Source organism: Curcuma longa, chromosome 4, assembly GCF_044706935.1.
Source record: "Curcuma longa cultivar G26 ecotype Majalengka, Jawa Barat chromosome 4, ITB_CL_G26_1.1, whole genome shotgun sequence".
Taxonomy (NCBI): domain Eukaryota; kingdom Viridiplantae; phylum Streptophyta; class Magnoliopsida; order Zingiberales; family Zingiberaceae; genus Curcuma; species Curcuma longa.
In genome coordinates, this window is record NC_133864.1 from 10,965,474 (window position 1) to 10,989,949 (window position 24,476).

Genomic DNA, 24,476 nt, shown 5'->3' on the forward strand with positions numbered 1-24,476 from the left:
AAAAATAAAATTAAAATAATATAAAATTATTATTATAGAAACTACTAATTAATTTTTATACGTTATAAAAATTAACATGTAATTTCTATATATATCGTAGAAATTAATATTTAGCTTTTTCATGATAAAATAATCAAATAATATAAAAATGTAGAAATTAGATATTAATTTCTACAATGTATAAAAGTTAATAAGAAATTATTAATTATCAGATAATGTAAAGATATTTTAAACAGTTCAAGATGTTCATTCGATTTTAATTAGAAATGAAACGCTCATCCGATCAAAATGTAAACGATGAAAACCTTCTCAATAAATAATTTTTAGATTATTCGATGTGTCATGCAATTAAAGAACACAATGAGTAGAAATTTCCTTTTGTCAAATTACTGTTGTAGTAACGATACACCCGTTCCAAGTACATAAAAGTTACCTGTGTTCTCTGTGAAGTCTACTAGAACAACCGACTGGAATCGATCGCCTGGACCAGGCAGATGACAGTTTGAAGGCGAAAACTTGGGAGGGAGCTCGATCTTTAGAACACTGATCGAACTGATCTATGAGAGAGCATTGCAAGGACGATAAGCTTGCTGCACTTGCTACAACAAAACAGAGGAATATAGACAGACATCCTGAACACCAGAGGTTCACTTTGGAGGCCTTTCCAGGGCCACCCAACCAAATCTTCCCTTCCTGAAGTCGTTCAATATGCGGAAAGCAGCCTGGTTGGCGTCTCCGTTAAAGAGTTCGAGGGCAAGCTTCTCGACGAATCTGAGTTATCGGGCAAGCTACCAAATTAACTCTCGTAACTAGCAGGAAGGAAATAAGTAGAATTGGTTGAGAAGCAAACTTACATTCTACCACATTGATCATCTGAATCAATCCTATACCGTCTGCGAAGAGTTTCTGAACCTGTCGGAAGACTTCATTGGTGAGAAGAAGAAGAAAAGGCAATTTATTGTTTAAAATCATTTCTATAGTATAAATAACTCTTAGTGATACTTCTAATATGGTCACAAGGCAACAACTTTATCGGCAATATCTATATTTTAAATATGTTAAGCAAGGACATAAACATTGAATATGTTAAGCACTAAAATTTTAAATTTATAAAAAAAAAATACAATGCGCCAGTTATCGACTAGTTTAACCATCATAACCTGTCTTTTGCAGTCTATATCTATGAACAAGATTTCTTTGTACAAAATACAGATGAATCCTGAGCACTAAATAGTCTGCTTTTAACCTGCTTACTTTTCTATGGACTATCAAACACTACTGGGCTATAATTTCCATGTATAACAATTCAATTTCGAATGTTTATTACTGATAGTCGAGCTAAAAGTCTACTGAAGATTTCACCTCAAGCATTAGACATTCAAGACAAGTTTACGCAAATGTACATCGAAGTGGCAGCAGGAAAAACATGATGATTATAGTATAAAGTTCACAAGTCTAGGAAAAGAACTAACCGGCTTCGGGAAGCCTTGTCAGCATCTGCACAAGAATGCCTGCAACATCGGCAACATCATATGATCTCTCTCCGATGTCATCACATATCGCAAGCTTTATTGCAGCTGCCTGATCACTAATTCTCATTGGCAATATGCCAGGAGAGTCCAACAACTCGAGATCTTTGCCGAATCGTACCCATCTGTATAAGGATGATGATGCCAAAATAATTGAGAGGCCAAAACTAGTTTCCGAGTCAAATAAGAGCAAACATAAGATTACAAAATCTAGTGATGTAAGTTTTTCAATCTAAAGTTGCAATTTTCTGTGTTTCTCATAAGAAGTTTATTGAACTAGAAAAAATGAAAAGAACATACTTCAATTCTCTTGTAACACCAGGTCTTGCAGCAGCTGGACACATCCTTCGCTTTAGCAACCGGTTAATCAAAGAAGACTTACCTACATTCGGATAACCAACTATTCCAGCACGTACCTTTACCAAAATCAGGACAACATTGAAAAAAAAACATATAAGCAATCTTCCCTCTTTAAGGCACATGTAATTAATTGATATCATTAATCAACCTAAACATAAAAGCAATATCTTATGATCATTCTTCTATATGCTTCTGTAGAAATTAAGTGACTAATAGAACTTTGTTACATAAGTAAAAGTAGGCTACATGGCTCGAGCTGTAAATTTGCAGCATGTGTGCATTCTATTGGATACAAAGCTCTTTGCAGCCAAACTCTTGCTTGGGATTAGGATAAGAAAATATAAAAAAGGGACTATGGCTTCAAAGAGAATGATCAGGAAAAAAGAGAATTTGCACAAAATGAGAATTACTGGACGAGGAAGTAGCCCTTTTGCTCTGCGTTTAATATTCACACTAGCAGCTAAAGATTTTGCAAGTCTCCCAAGTCTCATCGTTCCCTGCATATGAAAAAACAACTAATATTTGAATATTCCAGCGCCTAAGCTAAAAATCTAGTTCTGGTCAAGATTTTGGTGTACCATTCCAAGTTGCCCATTAGCAAAAACAACTTTTATTCCCTGCCTTGCAAAGAAAGTAGCCCATGCATTTCTGTCTGCAGTAGATATCATGTCTTCTCTATTCAGAACTAAAATCTTCTTACGACTTCCAAGCCAGGAATCCATCTGATCGTTCAGAGAAACACAAGAAAAGAATTTGATAAATTCGCTTGCAATTCATTTTTTATTGCTAAGGCACTGAAGTCAGTTTGCTGTTAGTTCTCATGTGTAGACTTTGAAACTAACCTGAGGATGACTGGTAGCCAGTGGAATTCTAGCATCTCGAACTTCTATGACAACATCCATTAACTTAAGCTGTTCTTTCAGTTCTTTTTCTGATTTAGCAATATGACCCGGGTACCACTGCAAAGTTTCAAGGTGAAGATTCAATGCTAAAACACTCGATAATGCAAAAACATAAACTTGGTGAAAGAATAATTTAAAAGACTGGTCCTAATGCACACCTTATGTGTACCTGTACAGGGCGCAACAGCCTAGTCCAATGATTTAAATCAGACTCCAACTTCTCCCAATCACTTCCTTCAAGGGAGCTCTTTTTCCATTCACTTGGAAGATTAGTTTTATCTTTCAGGGTCCAAGTTAGTGGTGTTCCACCAGGAACCTGCAGTACAGTCTTTGAGAATATTAGAAACCTATTTCAGGGACAACACAAATATGAATTGACAAAAAAAAAAAATCAAACATGGACAATGGTTTTTTCCAGAAATCATTAAAATCTGCTAATTAAGACAGAAACATGAACGAATAAAGTCAATAAGCATGTAGATCGAAGGAAAGGTACTTCACAGGATGAGGCAATGCAAGCTCTTGAACTATTTGCTAAGAAACTATAGCCAGCTACAGTTAGAAATAAAAATGGTAACTTTCACCGTCCATTCACAGAGAAAACGCATCTTGCAACAAAAGAAATAGTTCATGAAACAAGTGACAGTTTCCATGTAGGTGAATGAGGAGGGGGAGAATAGTTGACGATAAAACCCTAGAGGAGGCTACATGGGCTTACCGCGTTCGACAGAGCGAGAGCAGCGCGGGTGGCTGAGGTCTTCTTGAGCCGTGGAGACGGGGAGAGCGAAGGGCGAGGGTGCGGAGGAAGCGCCAAGGAAGCCATGGGAGAAGGGACCAAAAAGATCTCCATGGCGGAAAGAGGGCAAGAGGAGAAACAGGAAACCGATCCGAACAATTTCATTCGGCCCCCTAAATTTTTCCATGGAAAAATTCAATTTTACTCCCAAAATTTTACCTAACTTCCATTTTACCCATCAACTGACGTGTGAACTAGGAGATTATTAAAAAAAAATGTAACACGATATATAAAGTAAATCGAACTTAACTTAATTAAAATTACTATAAATAAATAATAATTATTATTTAATTAATTAAAATTATTATAATAGGTACATTTAAATTTAATATCTTAATTATTTAAAACTCAAAGGAGCCTTTTGAAAAAAAGAAAGGAAACTCTTGTATATTTTATATTTGACCATTACAAATTTTATATATTTCAAAACAAATTTCTTAAGTCGATAATTAATTATTAATCAAAATTAAATATAAAATACATCTCAAGTGGCAAAAGATCATGAGTTAACTTCAAACGTTCCACACACCCCAACAGTCTCATACGATCAATTTCACGATCATCTATAAGGAAATAAATCACAAAAGATAAAATTCACCATCTCAACGATTCCACATGATCGATTTCACGACCATCTATAAGGAAAGTAAATCGAGAAACATAAAATACATCTCAAGAATCAAGATCGAGAGGTTGCATCACTAAGTCATCCATGAATGTCAAAGTATATACAAACATGTAAGATGATGGATACATTTGGGTCAATGAAAGAACTCATACATCTATCGATCGATCGAATGATTCAACTTCAGCCAAGGGGCGTCGACTACTACTCTGAGAAAGAAGCTGTAACAACAACAACAACAACAACAAAACAAGATTGAAACGATATAAACCGAACAATCAGCATGTACACAAACAGCGTATCACCGTCATACGATAAGTCGACTTTGCGATATTCGTCACAAATCATGCTTGCTATCCAGGGAAACTGCAGCTATCGTAAGGATCAGCATCCTGGTAGAGAATGTGTGGAGGCTAGAGCAGAAAGACTTGCTTCTGATTCGGTGCAATGTCGTAAGTACGATTGTCTACCGGAGGATGCTGCGAGATAGTTGGAGGCTGGATTACTCGAGCCCGGCATGTAAGAGGATCCGAGTCTCGAATTGATAGGTGAATAAACAGAATGAGGAGATATGAGATAAGAGTGAGATCTGTGGGATGATGAATTTCTCAGGTCCAAAGATGGTGAGTATCCGAAAGAACAATGTGGGTTAGGGATATGAGAAATGCCAGATGTTAAACTTGAATTAGACTGGAGATGAAGTGGTGTTATTCGGATAGGCCGGGAACTAGGAGAACTAGCATAGGAATGAGGTTGAGAATTTGAATGCGACTGCGGCGGCATTGCAGATATACGGATGGCTGGGGATGCTGCTGCAGGTGAATGAAACGGCGATGATACAGCATTGGTTGTTGGAGTTGCACCAGAAAGTAAGGGAGTGCGCTCCGAGGCTGGAAGAGTAGTCATGCCGGCCATTGCATCTTGCTTGCAAACAGGGCAGAATGTTCTCCAAGTAGTGAGCCAGGAGTCGACGCAAAACACATGGAACTCTGTTGAACGATTCAAAACGAAGAAGATAAGTGTGGAAGAGCAAATTGCCCGCCGTTCATGAGTCATACGATACTTGAAAAAGAACGACTATAAACAATGGCTAGTAAACACGCAATGTTCAACAAAAATTCTGCAAGGGGTTAAGGCTATAGCAAACTATAAAAAACAACCGGCAAGTCCAACAAAAATTTGTCTATGTAAACCACTTAGTATCCTCATCGCATACGATGTAAGAACTACAAATGTGCAATAGCATAAATATGTGAATCATATAAGAATGTACATCAAACTTCTCTTCTAGTTTTTAAATAACTTAACAATCGTAAATATACTTGCATATGTGCTATGCAGTGATCAATCTAATGACGAAGGATAAGGAAAGAAGCTACTAGTAGACGACGAGGAATGTGTGCAGTTCCAATTGTCAAAGCAAGAATGCGATAACCCCTCTTAACTAGGCTAACCATTAGGGGAATGTAAATTGTCTCCTATTGTAGCATGAGGGACCTGAGCCAATCTTCTACTACTTGCAGCATGCCGATAAGAATGATTAGCATGTTTGTCGATAAATGGCACTAGAGCAAAGCAAGATTGCATGTTCGAGGATTAAGTTTACCGAAGACAAAAATTATTCCAAAGAAGAAGATTAATTAACAAGGGGGATTGGGGTCTCTTTCAAAGGCCCTAACTGACACAAAATTGAAATAAACAAAAATATTCTAGGTATGATATTCTTTGAAAGAAGTAATCCAATATCTAAGAAGATTCAATCAAATTTGGAAAAAATTCTACCTTAAATAAACAAAAGGATCTACCAAAAAATATTCCTTATTAGCATCATGGCACCCTTCCATTCGGTACACCATTATGGAGAGTGTATCAAAGTAGACTTGACCAATGTGAAATACGTTAAATGAGTCTATGATACGCCTGTAGCACATGAGGCATGGAGCTCTATGTGTCGTTTCTAATGATTCAAGCTGTTGTAAAGAATGAATTATGTATTCATCATCCACGCTTCAAAATTGTTTTCAAGATATACTCTTTTAAGTATTAAAAGACAGAACTGTGCCTTTACTAGGGTGGGAAGAATTAGCAAAGTACGCGAATTGAAAAAGAAAAGAAAACAGAAGTATTTTTTCCATATTTGTCATCAAGCATGAATGAGGAAAAATAAAACAAAAATTAAAGAAAAGCAGCAAGTCCAGTAGTTAACTGTCCACCAGTTATTTTCCGGCCCATTTGGACAGATAAATTGGCAGGAAGATCGTAAAGACTTCCTTTTCTACCTTTCTTTCCAAGTGGAGGACTAACCACAGTAACCAGACAGTATGGTCCTTAGTTTATGTATATATATTGTTTGCCGAGCATAACAACTTGTTTAAGTTTTAATGAAGCTTTGACGGAGTATTAGGACCGTTGGTTTTAAGATGAGATTTTGTTTGTTATTTAGTCGAGCTGGGAATGGCACAGAATTATGCAGTTTCAAAATAACAAAAAAAGGTAGCGTTGAAAATCAAACACACTTTATTTAGACTAAAACTCAAAGAAACGAAATTATGATTAAATTGTGATCAAAATACTCACTATGACGACATGGAAGCACACGAAGTTTATCCCCTGCACAATAGTCTTCTAGGCAAATAGCACAAGTTGTTGACGTGCAATTATCTTCAATGACCGAGGTGAATTCAAGACTTGGCATTGCTTTCACTAAATGACTGCTCATTCCATGAAATTCACGGATGTTCGGAAGTGGAGGTTGCTCGCGTCTTATAATATTTCTGCGCACCAAAAAACACATAGCAAACACAGCAGAAATGGCTAGTAGTGACACGAACGAAATGACCACGATTGACCACGTTGAGCTGTCGATGGTAGGTAAGATCCACAACTCCAAATCAGCACGGCCAGCATAATTCTGCAGTGTCTCTCCTGAAACCTTTGAAATGAACAAAGCATGGATATGAATGCCGACTGAATTTCCAGCCACTGCAATATTTCATTAAAATATGGATCACTTAAGGTGAAGGACTAAATGTTGACCACAATATAATAGAACAAACTCAAGCAATTGATTGCAAAAGACATAGATTCCCTGAAACCATTGGCAATAGGAGGACCAATCATATCCAAATCGACCAATCACAAATAGGAAAATGAGGATCAACACTAATATGCTTACCTAAGCTAAAAAGGAATATATTAAAATGTTAAGTAAAAGATAATTACAAGTACAAGTAAAGGCTCTAAAAAGAAACAACAAAGGTAAATTATGTTCTTGTTTTGTCTTATCGACTAGCCTATAACTTTTGTCAACATACAGCTTTGAGTTTCTGTTGCATGGATTCAACTATCCTTTTCTTCTTTAGTTCTAATAACTTCAAACTGCAAATAATTGGAAAAATAATAACTACAGTAGCCAGTTGTTGCAAAAGACAACTATGATGTGACATCACGTGCTGAACATGAATGATCCCAAGAGGACAAAGCATTATAAGAAATAAGAAATTAGCAAAGCAAATACTAGAAGAGGAAGTCTATGCGCCATCTATTTGGGGAAGTTGCACAGATCTTAATCCATCCTTGAGGTAGAAGGCTGATCATTATTAGAACCTAGGCAGCATCTCTTAGATAACTTTTCTTTGAGCTCCTACCCCTCACCTATAACTCTAATTGATTCAACTAACCAATTTGGCACACTATCTTATCCTTCTGTCTCTTATCTTGTCATCATAACACTTCGCAAATACTTTTTTGTTATATATTTCTCCTATTATCCTATGCATTCATCTCAACATTCTCATCCTTGCTAGAACAACTTCAGTGTGTATTATTTAGTAGCTACACAAACCCATCTTTTTGCCTAAAAGGCAAATTAAATGTTGATTGCACGAGCATCCAGAATTTAGCGATATTTGGTAGTGAAATGTAATAACAACTTGTAGATATTGATGTATGTATTTGGTAATCATTTGGAATGAGTTTTGTGCCTTAAACCTATATCCATTTAAATCTATACATTTGGAATGTTTTCTCAAACCAATATGCTCACTACATTCCACTTCTACCCATTCCCATGACTTCACATGGGAGTGAAAACCAATTACAAAATTGATGTCATTCCTGCCTCATAACGCCTACTCCCAATTCCCACCACAGTTAATGAAGACTTAATTGTTTGGTCATGTAATGCAAAGTATGATTGTCATTAGAAATTACATAATTGAATCTTATGGAATTATAAATTCCTAACATTTTCCTCCCACTAGTTTGTCAAATATGGTATTGCTTACTCTGGCCCACTACAATGCAACTGCATATATAGTTCTCATCGACCATAACAAAATTTCTTAAATATTATACTCTTCGGTAAAAATCATATAAAGTTGCAGTGCTGAAGAGTTTATTGTTGAGTCACACTGAATGCAGAAGAATATAAAAAACTTACTTGAAATCAGGATCCCTCCATCTTCATTGTCGAATACAATTGCAGCTTTAAACCCAGCATATTGTGCATTCCTGACTTTGGCTTCAAAAGAACATTTTCCTCTTCTGATCAACACAAATGGAGTTCCTAAATCCTCAGAAGGCTCATTTGTTAAAGTAGTGCACGCTTCTAACGGTTCTGCAACATATAATATTCCAGATTCACCTGATTTTTTTACTGGTGGAGCTGGACGTACAACAAAGAAAAACAATTGCAAAAATGTATGAGAACGAAGAAACCATGAAACAAAGCCGAATGAACCTCGCGAAGAACACAACAACAAGCTCACCAAAATTGGCTTCGACGTCCGGAAACGATAAAGACACATTTTTCCCAATAAGCACCACATTACCAGCCGCTTCCGGAACCAGCAGTGCGAGAAGAAGGAAAAGAGTTAGCATCTGCTTCCTCTCAGTCCCATGCTTGAACAAACCCATAGTAGGCAAACCAGGCACAGCGCAAGAAACCCTAATAACTTCCAAAACCCAAACTTTGACCCTTTTCCCACTCCCTTCGAGCTGCCGCTATCCAAAAATCCTTCTATCGCGCCAATCCAAACTGAACGAGATCACAGCCCGCAGTGTAACGCCAAAATCAAACTTTTCGCAGACAGAGAACCCGGAAAAGAGATTCAGAACCTCAACCACAGCAATCTGCGATGAAAGGGCACAAGGCGCGGGTGTCGTACACCAGAACGCAGAGAGGATCCCCCAAAAATCGAATTTTTCGCAGAGAGAAAACCCGGAAAAGAGAGCTCCTGGTCACGAAAACAATGGCGAAGGGTTGATGGAGACGTCGGATTCCATAGGGGACGAGCTACCATCGGAGCTCTTCGATTCATGATTTCCCCCGAGATTTAGCCGCCTTCAGATGATTATCATGTCAAATCACAGATCACTTTACATAAATAATTTAGATTTAGATGGAAATTGCCATAATTAATCCGATAGGTAAGTTTTAAATTGCGTCCCCAAACATTTACTAATTTTTAAAAACGCCCTAACGTTTCTTTAATAATATAAATCAGGATAGGGATAGATTAAAATTAACACAAATTAATAAAATAATTATGACTTAATTTCTTTATTTATAACTCGAGTTTAGTTTAAATTTGACTTAAATTTAATTTATTTATATATTTAGATGAAATGATTCATTATTTTAAAATTGCACATTATTTATAAATATTATGTTATTCTTTATTTATGAATATTAATAATCTAAATACATATATGTTTACATATATTTATTTAATTTAATAGAATTATTTCTTTGATTAATTTATATATATATTGAATGAATGTGAAATTTTTGATAGCAAATAGGGAAATTAGGTGCGTTTTGATATTAATGAATGATTATGGACTATTTTAAAATTGTGTTAAACAATGGGGGGTATATTGAAGTTTGATGGCGGTGTCTGGTTGTGTGCGCGGGTCCGAATCTTAAAGCGATCCGCACGAATCTTCCAGAACGCCAGAGGATGGACGATGCTGATCCGGTGCGATGCTTGCGTCGCGAGTCGCGACGCGAAGTTTCTAGCAACCACGGGACTCGCTTTGCGGGACCCGCACGTTGATTGGTTGTGGATCAGAGTCATCGTAGCGTGGACAATTTTTAAGAAGAGGGGCCCACGGAGTTGGCGAATGAAGTTTGTGGGGCCCCTGAGCTTCCCAGTTAATAAAATATTAAAAGAGCATTTATTTATTTATTTTATTATTCTTAAAATATTATAATTTTAATATTAAATTGCTGTAAATAATTTCTATCAAAATAATTTAAATATTAATTAAAATTACTATAATTAAATAATTTTGATAAAAAAAACTACTATGATTAAAATAATATTAGTAAAAATTATTGCAATGTGAACTAATTTTGTATAATGTAAAGTAGTTGATCAAAATTACTTAGAATAATTTTAGTTAAAATCTAAAAAAACTAAAATAATAATAATAATAAATTATCTTCTATCATTTATTATTTTAAATAATTAGGCATTTTTTCAAGGATAAATATAAATATAAGTTATTTTGTTTGTTTAGAAAGAAATATAAGGATAGTAATTCACTACACTTTCATTTTTGCTTGGATAAAATTAGTGGAGGAAAAAAAAATTATCATTTTTTTATTTGGAAGAAATTAAAGTGGAGTAAGCTACTAAATTATATTCAATTTTTTGTATCTTTCATTTTGATCATGTTTCTTTCCCAATTTCTTCCCTCCAAGTAAACAAATAGTTATGAGCACCATAAAATGGGTTTAGATGGAAAATTCTCACACCCAAGTTAGGGAGTAGAGTGTAAAATGCCATGTTGTAATTACCAAAATATGATAATAATGGAATCTAATGATCACCCAATCTAGCACTATATAAAGTTGATCTTGCCCCTAATGCACAATGCAGAGTGGCAAGGTATGGTATGATGTTCTCTCGTCGTAGTCAATTATAGTTTCTTGATTTACCTTTTACAGATGATCGTGAGACCAATTACTTGAATGTTGAAAACACAAATGAATAATTTTATTATCGTAAATTAAATTTTTTTAATAAATAAAAAATTAATGAACATCTAATAGACACTTGAAAATTGTTACATATTAATTTGGGTTGGAAGACTAAAATGAGTTATTCAAATTTTTTTTGATATATATTAAATGAACATAAAAAATAAAATAAAATGAAACTCTTACCAAACTAAATATCAATTTTGCTGCAAAAGTTTAGTTAATTTACAGCCTAGTCCTCGAGTTATCATTCAGGTTGGTTGTTTATAATTTTTTCCAAAGAAGGTAAAGTCATTTTTGGAATTTCAATAAGAAGAAACCTTATTTGGCCTTTTATTTATTATGGGCCATACAGCGGTCATAATGGAAATTAGGGGGGCTTTTCTAAAGCTTTTATGTTTTTTTTCCCTTTGGACAAAAATCATAAGGGAGTTTTTTTTTTCAAATCATAGAAGAGAGTCAAGAGACCTCCTATTTTAATTTTTTTCTATCCTACTATTTATACAGATATAATTATTCAACTAGTATTATTTATTATTATTATTTTTAACTTACATTTTAAGCCAATCAAACATATTATAATAATTATAATTTTATAATTATTAAAATATAAAATTTTTATCATTCTTATATTATAACAATTACAATTTCATAATTATTACAAAGTACTTTAAAAATTAAACGGGCGATACTAATACTAAAGGACAGTTGAGTAATTATACCATAAAAATTTAATTCATTTACTATCTAATACTGTTTATTATTATTATTTTTTAGTTAAATCTTGAGTTATTATTATTATTTTTTTTTAGTTAAATCTTGAGTTAGTCAGTAATAGTTATGATTTTATAATTATTATAATATGAATTCTTTTTTTCCATATTTAACAATTATAATTTCATCTATATTATAACGATTAATTTTTAAAAATTAAATAAGAGATAATAATATTTAAATAATATCATAGAATAATTGAATAATTATATATAATTGTAATAAAAAAAATTAAAATAGACGTCGAAAAGGATGTCTTTTTATTTTTATCCTTTCCTTTTTGAGGAATATAATTTAGTAATTTCCCAAAATTGCTGGGCGATTGACTATATTTTTCAACTTTGGGGTTTTTTTCTATTTGTGGGCGAATTATTAGACCCCGTCCGCCGAGTTGCCTTTCTGGGCCGGCCAATCACTGTTCTTCCATGGCCGCCGCCGCCGCCGCCGCCGTCTCCGTCTCCTCTCGCTCCCTTGCCACAACCAACGCCGAGACCCACCGCCATGACCGACTCACCAAAAACTCCCATTTTTACCGCATCAAGACCCAGCTAAAACCCTATCCCTCTCTCTGCGGCCGCCGACCTAATCGCACCGCGCACGGCCTTTCGTCCCTCCGCCTCATCCCATCCGCCGTTTCCTCCGGCGGGAACCCCTCGGTTCCCTTCGCCTTCGATGATGTCGACAAGCCTCGCGACGAGTGCGGCGTCGTGGGCATCATCGGCGACCCGGACGCCGCCAAGCTCTGCTCCCTCGCCCTCCACGCCCTCCAGCACCGGGGCCAGGAGGGCGCCGGCATCGTCTGCTCCGACGGAACTACTATCCGCTCTGCTACCGGCCTAGGTCTCGTCTCCGAGGTCTTCCACGATCCCCGCACCCTCGCCCCGCTCAAGGGCGATTCCGCGATCGGCCACGTGCGGTACTCCACGGCGGGCGCAGCGTCCGCCCTCGCCAACGTCCAACCCTTTCTTGCCGGTTACCGATTTGGCAAGCTCGCCGTCGCCCACAACGGTAACCTCGTTAACTACCGGCGCCTCCGCTTCGATCTAGAATCCAGAGGCTCCATCTTCAACACCTCCTCCGACACCGAGGTGATTCTCCACCTGATCGCCACCTCCTCCTCTCGCCCCCTCCTCTCGCGCGTCGTCGAGGCCTGCGAGTCCATCGAGGGCGCTTACTCCCTCGTTTTCCTCACCGAAAACAAGCTCTTTGCTGTGCGCGATCCTCACGGATTCCGGCCACTCGTCATGGGCCGGCGCCGCCCTAATGGCGCCATTGTGTTTGCCTCCGAGACCTGCGCCCTCGACCTGATCAACGCCGAGTTTGAGCGCGAGGTGAACCCCGGCGAAGTGCTTGTCGTCGACGGCCAGGACATGAGCATCACATCCGCCTGCCTCATGCCCGAGAAGCCCCGCAAAGCTTGTGTGTTCGAGCATGTCTACTTCGCCCTTCCCAACTCCGTCGTCTTCGGTCACCCAGTCCACGCCTCCCGCTACACCTTCGGTGCTGCTCTGGCTCGTGAGTCCCCCGTCCCCGGCGCAGACTTCGTCATCCCGGTGCCCGACTCAGGATTCTTTGCGGCGCTCGGCTTTGCCGAGGCCTCCGGGATCCCATTCCAACAGGGCCTCATCAGATCCCACTATGTAGGCCGCACCTTCATCGAGCCTGACAAGGAAGGGCGCAACCTTGCCGTCAAACTGAAGCTCGCTCCTGTCCGGACCATCCTCGAGGGGAAGAGTGTAGTCGTCGTCGACGATTCAATTGTGCGAGGCACCACCTCTTCCAAGATAGTCAATCTCATCAAAACTGCTGGAGGAGCTCGAGAGGTCCACATGCGCATTGCTAGCCCTCCCATTGTTGGCTCCTGCTACTATGGTGTTGACACCCCAAGTTCCGAAGAGCTCATTTCCAACAGGATGAATGTCGAGGGAGTGAGGCAGGAGATTGGCTGTGATTCGCTTGCCTTCCTCTCACTCGACAGCCTCAGGGGAGCTTTTGCTGATGAAAGCCACATGTTCTGTGATGCATGCTTCACTCGCAACTATCCTGTGCCACCAACTGAGCAGGAGGCTGTGAAGCTGACTGAAGTTTGAGATTTGCCTTACCATAATTCGGTATAGTTTATTTCTAAGTTATGCATTCTAATTTGAATGAGCCTCCAATTTTCTGTCTGCTTACTTTAAAACTTTTCCTTGGCTAAATTTCCGAATGTTTAAGCTCTTTAGGAATGAAATTTCCCAAGTGGACTAAACATAGAAGTTTTGTTTGGAGTGACACTTTTTCTTGTGTTTCATAAACTATGAAGTGATTTCTACCCTTTCTGGCTGAAACAATAGTGAACATACTTGGATGACTACTGGATTTTGCTCTTTAAATTTCTGATTGTTTAAGCTCTTTAGAAATGAAATTTTGCAAGTGGATAAACATATGATTTTGCAATGGATAAACATATGAAGATTCCTGTTAACTTCGCCTTATTATTGTCTTGTGATCTAAACTACCTTTGAAGTTTTGCTTGGGGTAACTCTTTTTCTTCTGTTTTGTATGCGATGTGGTGGTCTCTATCCTTTCTGGTTGAAACAATAGTGAACATACTTGGATGACTACTGGATTTTGCTCTTTAAATATCTGAATGCTTTAGAAATGAAAATTTGCAAGTGGATTAAACATATGTAGGTTCTTGTTAACTTCGCCTTATTATTGTCTTGTGATCTAAACTGCCTTTGAAGTTTTTCTTGGGGTAACTCTTTTTCTTCTGTTTTGTATGCGATGTAGTGGTCTCTATCCTTTCTGGTTGAAACAATAGTGAACATACTTGGATGACTACTGGATTTTGCTCTTTAAATATCTGAATGTATAAGCTCTTTAGAATTGAAAATTTGCAAGTGGATTAAACATATGTAGGTTCTTGTTAACTGCACCTCATTATTGTCTTGTGATCTAAACTGCCTTTGAAGTTTTGCTTGGGGTAACTCTTTTTCTTCTGTTTCGTATGCGATGTAGTGATCTCTATCCTTTCTGGTTGAAACAATAGTGAACATACTTGGATGACTACTGGATTTTGCTCTTTAAATATCTGAATGTTTAAGCTCTTTAGAAATGAAAATTTGCAAGTGGATTAAACATATGTAGGTTTTTGTTAACTGCACCTCATTATTGTCTTGTGATCTAAACTGCCTTTGAAGTTTTGCTTGGAGTAACTCTTTTTCGATCTGTTTCCCCTTTCTGGTTGAAACAATAGTGAACATACTTGGAGGACTAGTGGGACTTTGCTCTTTAAGTTTTTCTTGCTTCGTATTATTATCTTGTGATTGCTTTCAGTTGATAAGTTGGTATATCTTTATACTTTGAAGAACATGAAATGCTACTCTTGTCTTTGCTCTATAAATAGTTTGATCTGTTGTTATTGTTTTTTCTGTAAAAATTAATGTGTTTCATTGTCATTGTGCTTGATATACAACTTAATGGTTGGATGCTAATGCTATCGTCCATGTAGAATTTTGCAAATATTTGTGACACAAATTTCTCACTTAGCTTTCCATTAAGCATTGAAGGTGTGCACTTATCGTATGAACATCTTTTCATTTGATGGTTGACCAAATGACTTTAAGTATCATCCGTAATTCTTACGTTGCTCAGAATACAAAATTCTTGGAGAAGTTAAATGTTGTGGATTAGATTTTTAAACTCTCAATGATGTTTCTTTTTCCCTAATTTTGTCTGTTTGTTGTTCTTGACTGTTTATCTATTGGGCATTGACTGGATTAAAGAGATCAGTTGCTTTAAATATTTTTTTTTAAAAAATTTTTGATAATTGGTTGGATGTGTGTGGCTATTGCTGTTGGATTTTTCTTGCTGATGCACTTAAAGGAAGAGGGATATTTGCGGTAGAAAGAGTTTCTGGTCAATTTGTTCCTATCAAAGTTGTTGAACTTTTAATTTTATCAAACGGACTATTTTAAATTAAATTAAGAGAAATATCTTCTCTTTTTTTAAAAAAAAATTAATAGATATCATCAATTACTTTATTTTAAAAACATTTTATAGTTATTTATAATTATTACATAGAAGTTATTCAATAATTATTATAATATATTTATGATGAATTTAAAATTTATAAGTATTAAACTATAAGGTAGTAGTGATTATAATATGCAAACCTTATTATAGTTGTGCAATGTATTTAAACTGCCTTTGAAGATTGTTGGGGTTATCAATTTGTTAAATAATAATTTGGTATAATAGTAGTCAGAGATGTAGTGATCTCTACCCTTTCTGGTTGAAACAATAGTGAACATACTTGGAGGACTACTGGATTTTGCTCTTGAAATATCTGAATGTGTAAGCTCTTTAGAAATGAAAATTTGCAAGTGGATTAAACATATGTAGGTTCTTGTTAACTGCACCTCATTATTGTCTTGTGATCTAAACTGCCTTTGAAGTTTTGCTTGGGGTAACTCTTTTTCTTCTGTTTCGTATGCGATGTAGTGATCTCTACCCTTTCTGGTTGAAACAATAGTGAACATACTTGGAGGACTAGTGGACTTTGCTCTTTAAGTTTTTCTTGCTTCGTATTATATCTTGTGATTGCTTTCAGTTGATAAGTTGGTATCTCTTTATTCTTTGAAGAACATAAATGCTACTCTTGTTAAAATTAGCCCTAAGTGTCAATCCGGATTGAGTTGGACTCGAGTTCGAATTGGACTCGAGTTGGACTCAAGTCAGCTCAGATTGTGTGAGACTCGAGTTGGACTCAAGTCACACAAGACAAAATTCGAATTTGATTAAAGGCTATCATGCATGAGATGCATGATAATTAAAAAGCTGCATTATCTTCCTTAAAAGAAGAGAAAGATTGTCATGCATGAGATGCATGATCTTTCATTAAAAGAGGAGAAAGATCTTTTGCATGAGATGCATTGGAATTAATAAAATATTAATTTCGGAATTAATATTATATTAATTTCCCCTTCATCCATGATGGGCTATAAAAGAGGGTGAGAGGCTCTTGATGAAGGGTTGTTGGTTGCTCTTGCTCTTGCTCTTCCTCTCTTCTTCTTCCCTTGGCCGAACCTTACTTTGTGGCTAGCACCACAGTTCGGTTCTACTCCATTTCAGTGTTCGTGTGGATACCTAGAGGCGCGAACACACTGATCGTGCTGAGATCCGACGACCTTGAAGGCAAGAGTTGCTGTCGGGATTGCGAAGGGCACGCATCGAAGGTAAACTCGATTCTAGTAGGTAGAATCGTCAAACGAGTATGTTTTCGCATGGATCTTCTGGAGGGATCCTGTTTTCCGCTGCGATATATGTGGTTTAATCGGTTTTTCGCGCATATAGATCCCTACAAACTATAAATACTTTGATCTGTTGTTATTGTTTTTCTGTAAAAATTAATCTGTTTCATTGTCATTGTGCTTGATATACAACTTAATGGTTGGATGCTAATGCTATCGTCCATGTAGAATTTTGCAAATATTTGTGACACAAATTTCTCACTTAGCTTTCCATTAAGCATTGAAGGTTTGCACTTATCGTATGAACATCTTTTCATTTGATGGTTGACCAAATGACTTAAGTATCATCCGTAATTCTTAGGTTGCTCAGAATACAAAATTCTTGGAGAAGTTTAATGTTGTGGATTAGATTTTTAAACTCTCAATGATGTTTCTTTTTCCCTAATTTTGTCTGTTTGTTGTTCTTGACTGTTTATCTATTGGCCATTGACTGGATTAAAGAGATCAGTTGCTTTAAATATTTTTTTAAAAAATTTTGATAATTGGTTGGATGTGTGTGGATATTGCTGTTGGATTTTTCTTGCTGATGCACTCAAAGGAAGAGGCATATTTGCAGTAGAAAGAGTTTCTGGTCAATTTGTTCCTCCTATCAAAGTTGTTGAACTTTTAATTTTTTTTATTCTCAGACAAAAATCAAACGGACTTTTTAAAATTAAATTAAGAGAAATATCACCTCTCTTTTTTAAAAAAAATAATAGATATCTCATCAATGATTTTATTTTAAAAACATCTTATAGTTATTTATAATTATTATGTAGAAGTTATTCAATAATTATTATAATATATTTAGGAAGAATTTAAAATTTATATCTATACAAACTATAACGAATAGTAGTGATTATAATATGCAAAAGTTATTTAATTAGTTGTGCAATTTATTTAAGGTGAGTTTAAGATTGTAGTAGTTATCAATTTGTTAAATAATAATTTGATATAATAATATTCAGAGATTTTAAAATTTAAATTTATTTTAAATACGTTATAACCGTTATTGGATAATTTTTATATATTCTAATAACTATTCGATAATTTTTACACAATCAAAATTTTAAATCGTAAACTTATTCTAAATATGTTGAAATAGATATTGGTAGTTTTTATATCTTGTAGTCAGGAATGGATCTTCTCAAGAGCTATCTTAGATTCTAGTCCACTTCAAAGATTTTTTGATCTGTTGTAAAAAAAATTTTGTAAAAAAGATTTCACACATATTAGTTCTTTTTGTAAAATTTTTTTTATTTAGCTCATCCCTTCTACACCCAAAGTCTAGCCTATCTTTTTTTTTTTTGGATCTGTCCCTGCTTATATTAGTTATTTGTTATGGTGTAAATCCTAAATATATTATAACAATTATAATAGTCAACCTCATTTAGTGGGATAAGGTTTGGTTGTTGTTGGTTGTTGTTGTATAGTTTGTACACGTTGTGATAATTATTGAATAATTTTTATAAGTTGTAGTGGTTATTTGATAATTTTTATATGTTATAGTAGTTATAAGTTGTTACAATCCTATTGAATCTATCTAAGAGGTGTTCTTTATTTATTTTATTTTTTTTAAAAAAAAGGACGTTCTTTAGATGGTTCTTTTATGATTTATAAAACTTGAGACATTCTTTTTTTTTTATCCTGTATTATTTGATGCGATTTATGCTGAATCACTAATTAAAGAGTATTTTTAATTGAAAAGAGGGCGTACATTATAAAACTCGAGACGTTCTTTTTTATTTTTATCGTTTATTCTTTGATGTGATTTATGCTGAATCACTAATCAAAGAGTGTTTCTAATTTTAGAACGATCAAAATTCAGTAGAATTTGTAGAATCTTGTACCATAAAAAAGATTAAGTGTGTTGTCTTAAGATAATTTTTTTCCATTATCTTCTTCCATAAAAAAAAAAATTATCACTCCAGTAATTCTACATGAACGATTGCATGAAGATTTTTTTTTTGAATGAATGTACCTTTATTGTACATCATAAAACATTATTTTTATAATTATTGTTTCGGTTGAGATCTGCTTCTGGACCGAGCGGCTAACTCCCTCTACAGTACCTCGCCTGGGATCGCTTGAGCGGTCAAGAGGACGAGTAGTAAGTATCCTGCAAGAAAGAAGTCCGTGAGATGGAGGGCCAGGGGTGTTCCCCGGCGCGACCACTCCGATGCTTAAGTTAGCGACTGCAGAATCAGAGGATAGGAAAAACGGGAGATGGAAGAAAAGTTTTTGGGCCCGTGGTTGCATACCTTTTCCCGCAGGAGGCTAACCCTTTAAGGGAGGAGAAAATGTAGTGTCTCATCCCCGATGTGATTGGGGTTCCCCCACCGTTATGGACGTGTCCTGAGGTGTATCAAGGGGCGTATCTAGAGGGATGGTGTAACAGGCGAGTATGTCCCATCACTGACTCGCATTAAAGAAGGAGTCACATCAGGCACGTGCCCCCCTTATGAGAGACAAGTAGGAGGGCAAAAAGAACATTCATAACGAATGAGGGACGGAGTGACCCTTGGGAAACGGAGAGATTTGATATGTCTTTTCTGATAGGACTTGTTGAGTGAGGTAAGGGTGCCGAAGCGGAGTTCTACTCCGAGCCGAAGTGAGTTCGGCTCGGAGAGAGAGACCTTGTCCCCGTATCGCAAGAGGATTTTAATCCTGAGACTGAACAGGAGTGGAACCCGACTCCTAGCCGAGGTGAAATTCGGTTCGGCAAGTGTCCCAGTATCCTGGTTGCGACGGAGTTCGGATCGTCGTGAAGTTACGGATCCGAGATGGGGCTTGTCTCGGCTTTGAGACGGTTGACGAGGAGGGGGACTGGAGGAGCCGATATTCGTCCACAGGGGTTAACCAAGTGAGTTACCAGAGGCTTAGACTGGGCCTTGCTTGCTTCACCCACCTCCTTGAATGTGGCTATCCTTATTACCTCTTCTGACTTGGTTAACCTAATCTGAATCTTTACGCCCATAGCACGCCCATAACACATGCCTTCCCACTAGTCTAGTCGAAGGAGATGTGAATTCGACTGACTAGACCAGCACTTGGGCAGACTCGTGGCCAATATGGGCTCAAGCGAACAAGTACATGCTTGAGGAGGTTGTTCCTGTGAGGGCGCGCCTTCTGAGCGCCACTAACGATATTATTAATGACATCATGCGGGTGTAGCGTTTGAAGAGACGGGTCCGTGGTCATTAATGAAACAAATCCATCTCGGAGAATGTGTTGATCAAGTGGCAGACTTGTGGCCTGGCCTCTCCATTGCTGCGCTTCTTAACTTTCCCGTAGAAAGTGCGTATTTATAGGAAGGGTGCGGTGCGAAGGAGCCCATCGTGGTTAGCTTTCTCTGCATTTCCTTCGAGGAAACCAATCTCTCGAGAATGTCCACGATGGCGAGCCATGACGACCATTCGGCCCTGAATGAAGGGAGGTCGGTGACTTCGACAGGTCCCTCCCGAGGGGCTGGTGTTTTGATAGCAGCGCTTCGCCGACGAGCCCGTCAGGCAGAGGCAGAGACACGTCGGGAGAACCGTCGGGCTCTAGCGGCAGAGGAACGGGCTAGGCGGGCGGAGGCGATGGTGTCCCAAGAGAGGTGGGAGAACCAACAGCTTCGGGAGGTAGCAGAAAATAGGACGTTGCGCAATAGCGTCCTTCTGGCACGTGCAGGGGGACGCTTAGCGGGGGCGCAGTATCACCTGATGAAGCTATCACTGGAACTAAAAGAGGCGGCGCATGCCTTTAAGGCTCTGTCCGGGGAAACCTCGTCCTCCGAGGGCGAATAGCTGATTCCCTTTGCTTAAATAGTGTACTTCTTTTGCTTAAGCAGTGTCCTTCTCCTGCCAACCAGAGGGACCGTATCAAATGAACCAGTTTTTGTTGTATGGATTACTTTCGCTTGAATGAATTTGGTTCTGAACCCATGACTCCATCGTGCTTCTTTACTTTAAAAAATTTCCACTGTCTGCTGACTGGCCGTGTTCGCATAATAATACTCAACGTAATACCTTCATCACGTTAAGCCATACGCAGCAACCATAGGGGCCACAAATCAGGGAGTCGCACCCAAACTGAATTCGCCTCGCGAGCCAGCGTGCGCTATAGCCTTGTGTGGATTCGGTTGGCCAGGTGGTACATCCGGAAACAAACCCACCACGTAGCGGTTCGGGAAGGATCGAACCATATTCATGTCCATACTCCGGGGGTATAGCAAGTAAGACAGGTAATGCGGACGGGCACGTTAAGATGGGGAGTGCTGATGACGTGTCACTGTCGTTTCCAAGGCGTAATTAATGACGACGTGCTGGAGGATACTTAAGGCGACAGAAGCGCGACTTTTCTGAAAGGTGGTGACTTCTCAGATGCACCCCTCAGGCGGTTAATTAATTTTCTCTCCCTTGCCCAGTCGCTACCTTACTCTCCGTTGGGAGAGTATAAATAACAGAGGGGGGAAAGAGGCATATTCTCATCTGTACTTCCTTCGCTTCTTCCTTTCACTCTGAAGGTCAATCTTATAGTCCAACCAGCCATGGACAGTGATGTTAGCTGGACCAGCTCAGATGAAGGGGGACTTGTTACCCCTCCGGGTTCTCATAAAGGGCCCGAGACTTCAATGTGGGCGCTACACCTACGAGTCCAAGAAGCAGAAGCGAGAGCCTACGCCGAGGAAGAAAGGGCCCGGGCCGCCGAAGAAAGGGCCCAGACGTCTGAGGAGCGAGCTCAGGCCGCGGAAGAAAGCGTCAAACGCGCGGAGGAGATGGTGATCCTGGAGAAACTGGAGAAGCATCACCTTAAAAGGGTTATTCAGGACCTGAAACAGCGCAATATATCCCTCCGAGAACACGCCGGGGCCTGCCTGTCGTCGGCTCAGTACCATTCCAGAAACTCTCTGAGGCAGTAGACGAGGCGGCGCACGTGTTCGATATCCTGCCCGGGGAGACTTCCTCCTCTGAAGATTAAGAACCTCTTTTACGGTGTTTTGCTAGATCCCCCCATGCTCAGGGTACCTTTCCTTTAAGAACGCTTTGCCACTGTAAAGCAACTATTCTTGTTTCTGTGTTTGTGTTTCTGTGTTTATCGTTTAGTCGGAGTCTCAGCGAGTGGTGCTCGGGTCCCATCGGTATCGAACCAAGTGCGTAGGTAACTTTGCGGGTCTCGATTGAAGTGACTAAACTATAATCCGCGTGGCGCAGCCCACGTGGCTGTACCAGCAATAGGCGTGGGTGATCACGCCGCTTTCGTCATAATGTCATAATTTACCAGCGAAAAGAGAGAGATAAACACTTATTGCCTTCTGAGGTGGCGGATCCTTCTCGATGGATGTGTAGACACCTTTTCGCCTTCTCCTTGGGGATGCGTGTCGCCTTCCGGAGCGCTATCGGGCCCTTCAAGTTCTCTAGCCGCGGGCTATAAATAATGGTGTCTAAAATATCTTCTTGTTATCTTTCTTAGACATCAATCTTGCGAGAAGTGGCTTGCGGGCGAAGCAATGGCTATGGAAAGCGCTGGCAACGGATCGACGGTGAGATCCACTACTCACCCGAATCCGTCGGAGGAAATGGAGACGCGTGTGCAGGTGTCTCTTCGTCGAGCCCAGATAGCCGAAGAACGATTGAAAAGCGCCGAGGCGGAGTTGGTACGGGCCAAACTGGAGATCCAGAGACTCCAGGAGATCATTAGAGTCAGGGCACACCGAGACGATGTCATAGCGAGCCATGTGGAGGGATCCATGTCCTCGGCTCTGTGCTTACTGCAGAAGATGAAGGAAGAGATGGAATTCGCGCAGACTGCTGTCCAGGGCATGTTCAATGGCACTTCTTCGGAGAAATAACTTCCTCCCTTGGTCTTTTCTTACCTGTATCCGGGATGTAACCGTCACTGTAACAACCTTTTCCTACTAATAAATCTGACATCATAGTGTGTTGTGTATCCCCGGGTATGCGGAGGGCAACATGGTATAGTAGGAGGAGGACTGCCCAAGCGCGCGATTAAACGAGCATGCCACCAAACCATTATAACGTGGACGGGCTGCTTGGACAAGCGGTTGGGCCGGACACTGGGTTTGGCGGCCCACGTGAACCGAACTGCCCAGGATGGCGGCCATCCCTTTTTAGACCGCCCGAGCCGAAAGGGATATCTGCTACTCAACCTTTCCATATTTCCTGCTAGTTGCGTTATGTAGAACCAGGGCCCGGTGGATGAGGCTAGGTCAAACCAGGTTACGTTTAGGCCCGGCTAGTCAGGTAAGATAATCTGAGTATTGAACTCTGCGAGCATGTGTCACCCCTTTATTGGAGGTCTTAGCGGCGCGGTAGGGTGCGACTCACGCGCGGAGAGAGGCGGCGACGCTATCCGAAGCGGACAATTAAGGAAGCCATTATGGCGCTGGTCTTTTCGAAGCACTTTTATGACGTCATCTTGTCAATCCGAGGAAGGGCGGCCATCACGCCATCCTACGGCGAGTGTTGCATCCCGCCTTTTCGCCGTTGCCTAATCAGACGGCGGAGGTTGAATAGGGTTTAAGTATATATGTGCGGGTTTCAGATAGCAGCGAGACCTTTGCATCGTTCGCTCTTTGCTTACGGTACTGCTAGTTGCGCCGTCTCCTTCGCTCTCCCTCTTTTCGTTCCTGCGATCCGCCGGTGTAAGCCTCTTCTCTCGCTGCTTTTCGTCATACATTTTCTTGCTAGTGTGGACCTTTAGCGAATAGGAATAGCCCCCGAGGTTAAAACTCTCTGGTTCGAGTCTATGAAATCGGTCTTTGACGAGGATTCCCGGTCGGCTATCCGTCTTAAGTATGAGATTCCTCTCTCTTTTGGGATTAGGGTTCCTGAGGACCATCAGCGTCCACATTCTCCCCCTAAGGGCTACCGCACTTTCTTCCAAAGTCAATTGGAGGGAGGTCTTCGGTTCCCGATCCCAGAACTGTTCTTAAGAATCTGTGAGTACTTTGGAATCCCCGTTAATTAGCTGTCTCCCAATTCTTTTCGTCTCCTCTGTGGTCTGGTAATAGTGTGCAAAGTTTATGGGGTTCGCCTGAACTCCACCGTCATTCATTCTTTCTTCTTCCCTAGGAAGAAGGAGGAGGGAGTTTTCTATTTCAGCGCTCGAGGGTTGAATCCCTCGGATAAATTCCCTTCTTCCATTAAGCATTGGAAGGACAAGTTCTTTTTCGTCAGTCTCCCTACCCCACTACGTTCGCCCGAATGGCAGTATGATCTTCCTCT

The 24,476-nt window shown here is 39.2% G+C and overlaps 3 protein-coding genes across 4 annotated transcripts; 1 reads left to right on the forward strand and 2 right to left on the reverse strand.

Annotated features, from left to right (window-relative positions):
* Positions 1 to 361: 361 nt before the first annotated feature.
* LOC141827806 (DAR GTPase 3, chloroplastic) lies at positions 362 to 3,630 on the reverse strand. 2 transcript variants are annotated; one of them, XM_074715135.1, is made up of 9 exons: positions 3,510 to 3,630; positions 2,961 to 3,107; positions 2,732 to 2,848; positions 2,468 to 2,611; positions 2,300 to 2,386; positions 1,830 to 1,945; positions 1,473 to 1,654; positions 855 to 912; positions 362 to 771 (listed from the first exon to the last, which is right to left on the reverse strand). In XM_074715135.1, exons 1-9 carry the CDS (start codon positions 3,612 to 3,614, stop codon positions 648 to 650), a joined length of 1,080 nt encoding a protein of 359 aa, XP_074571236.1. In that variant the 5' UTR covers positions 3,615 to 3,630; the 3' UTR covers positions 362 to 647. The 2 variants fall into 2 exon arrangements, with proteins under 2 accessions (XP_074571236.1, XP_074571234.1); XM_074715133.1 differs by having other exon boundaries at positions 2,961 to 3,119.
* Positions 3,631 to 4,287: 657 nt separating this feature from the next.
* On the reverse strand, positions 4,288 to 9,546 carry LOC141827383 (receptor homology region, transmembrane domain- and RING domain-containing protein 1-like). Its single transcript, XM_074714611.1, has 4 exons — positions 8,982 to 9,546; positions 8,654 to 8,878; positions 6,790 to 7,194; positions 4,288 to 5,201 (listed from the first exon to the last, which is right to left on the reverse strand). Exons 1-4 carry the CDS (start codon positions 9,127 to 9,129, stop codon positions 4,597 to 4,599), a joined length of 1,383 nt encoding a protein of 460 aa, XP_074570712.1. The 5' UTR covers positions 9,130 to 9,546; the 3' UTR covers positions 4,288 to 4,596.
* Positions 9,547 to 12,381: 2,835 nt separating this feature from the next.
* LOC141827465 (amidophosphoribosyltransferase, chloroplastic-like) lies at positions 12,382 to 14,314 on the forward strand. The gene has a single exon (XM_074714716.1). It carries the CDS (start codon positions 12,400 to 12,402, stop codon positions 14,062 to 14,064), a length of 1,665 nt encoding a protein of 554 aa, XP_074570817.1. The 5' UTR covers positions 12,382 to 12,399; the 3' UTR covers positions 14,065 to 14,314.
* Positions 14,315 to 24,476: the final 10,162 nt, after the last annotated feature.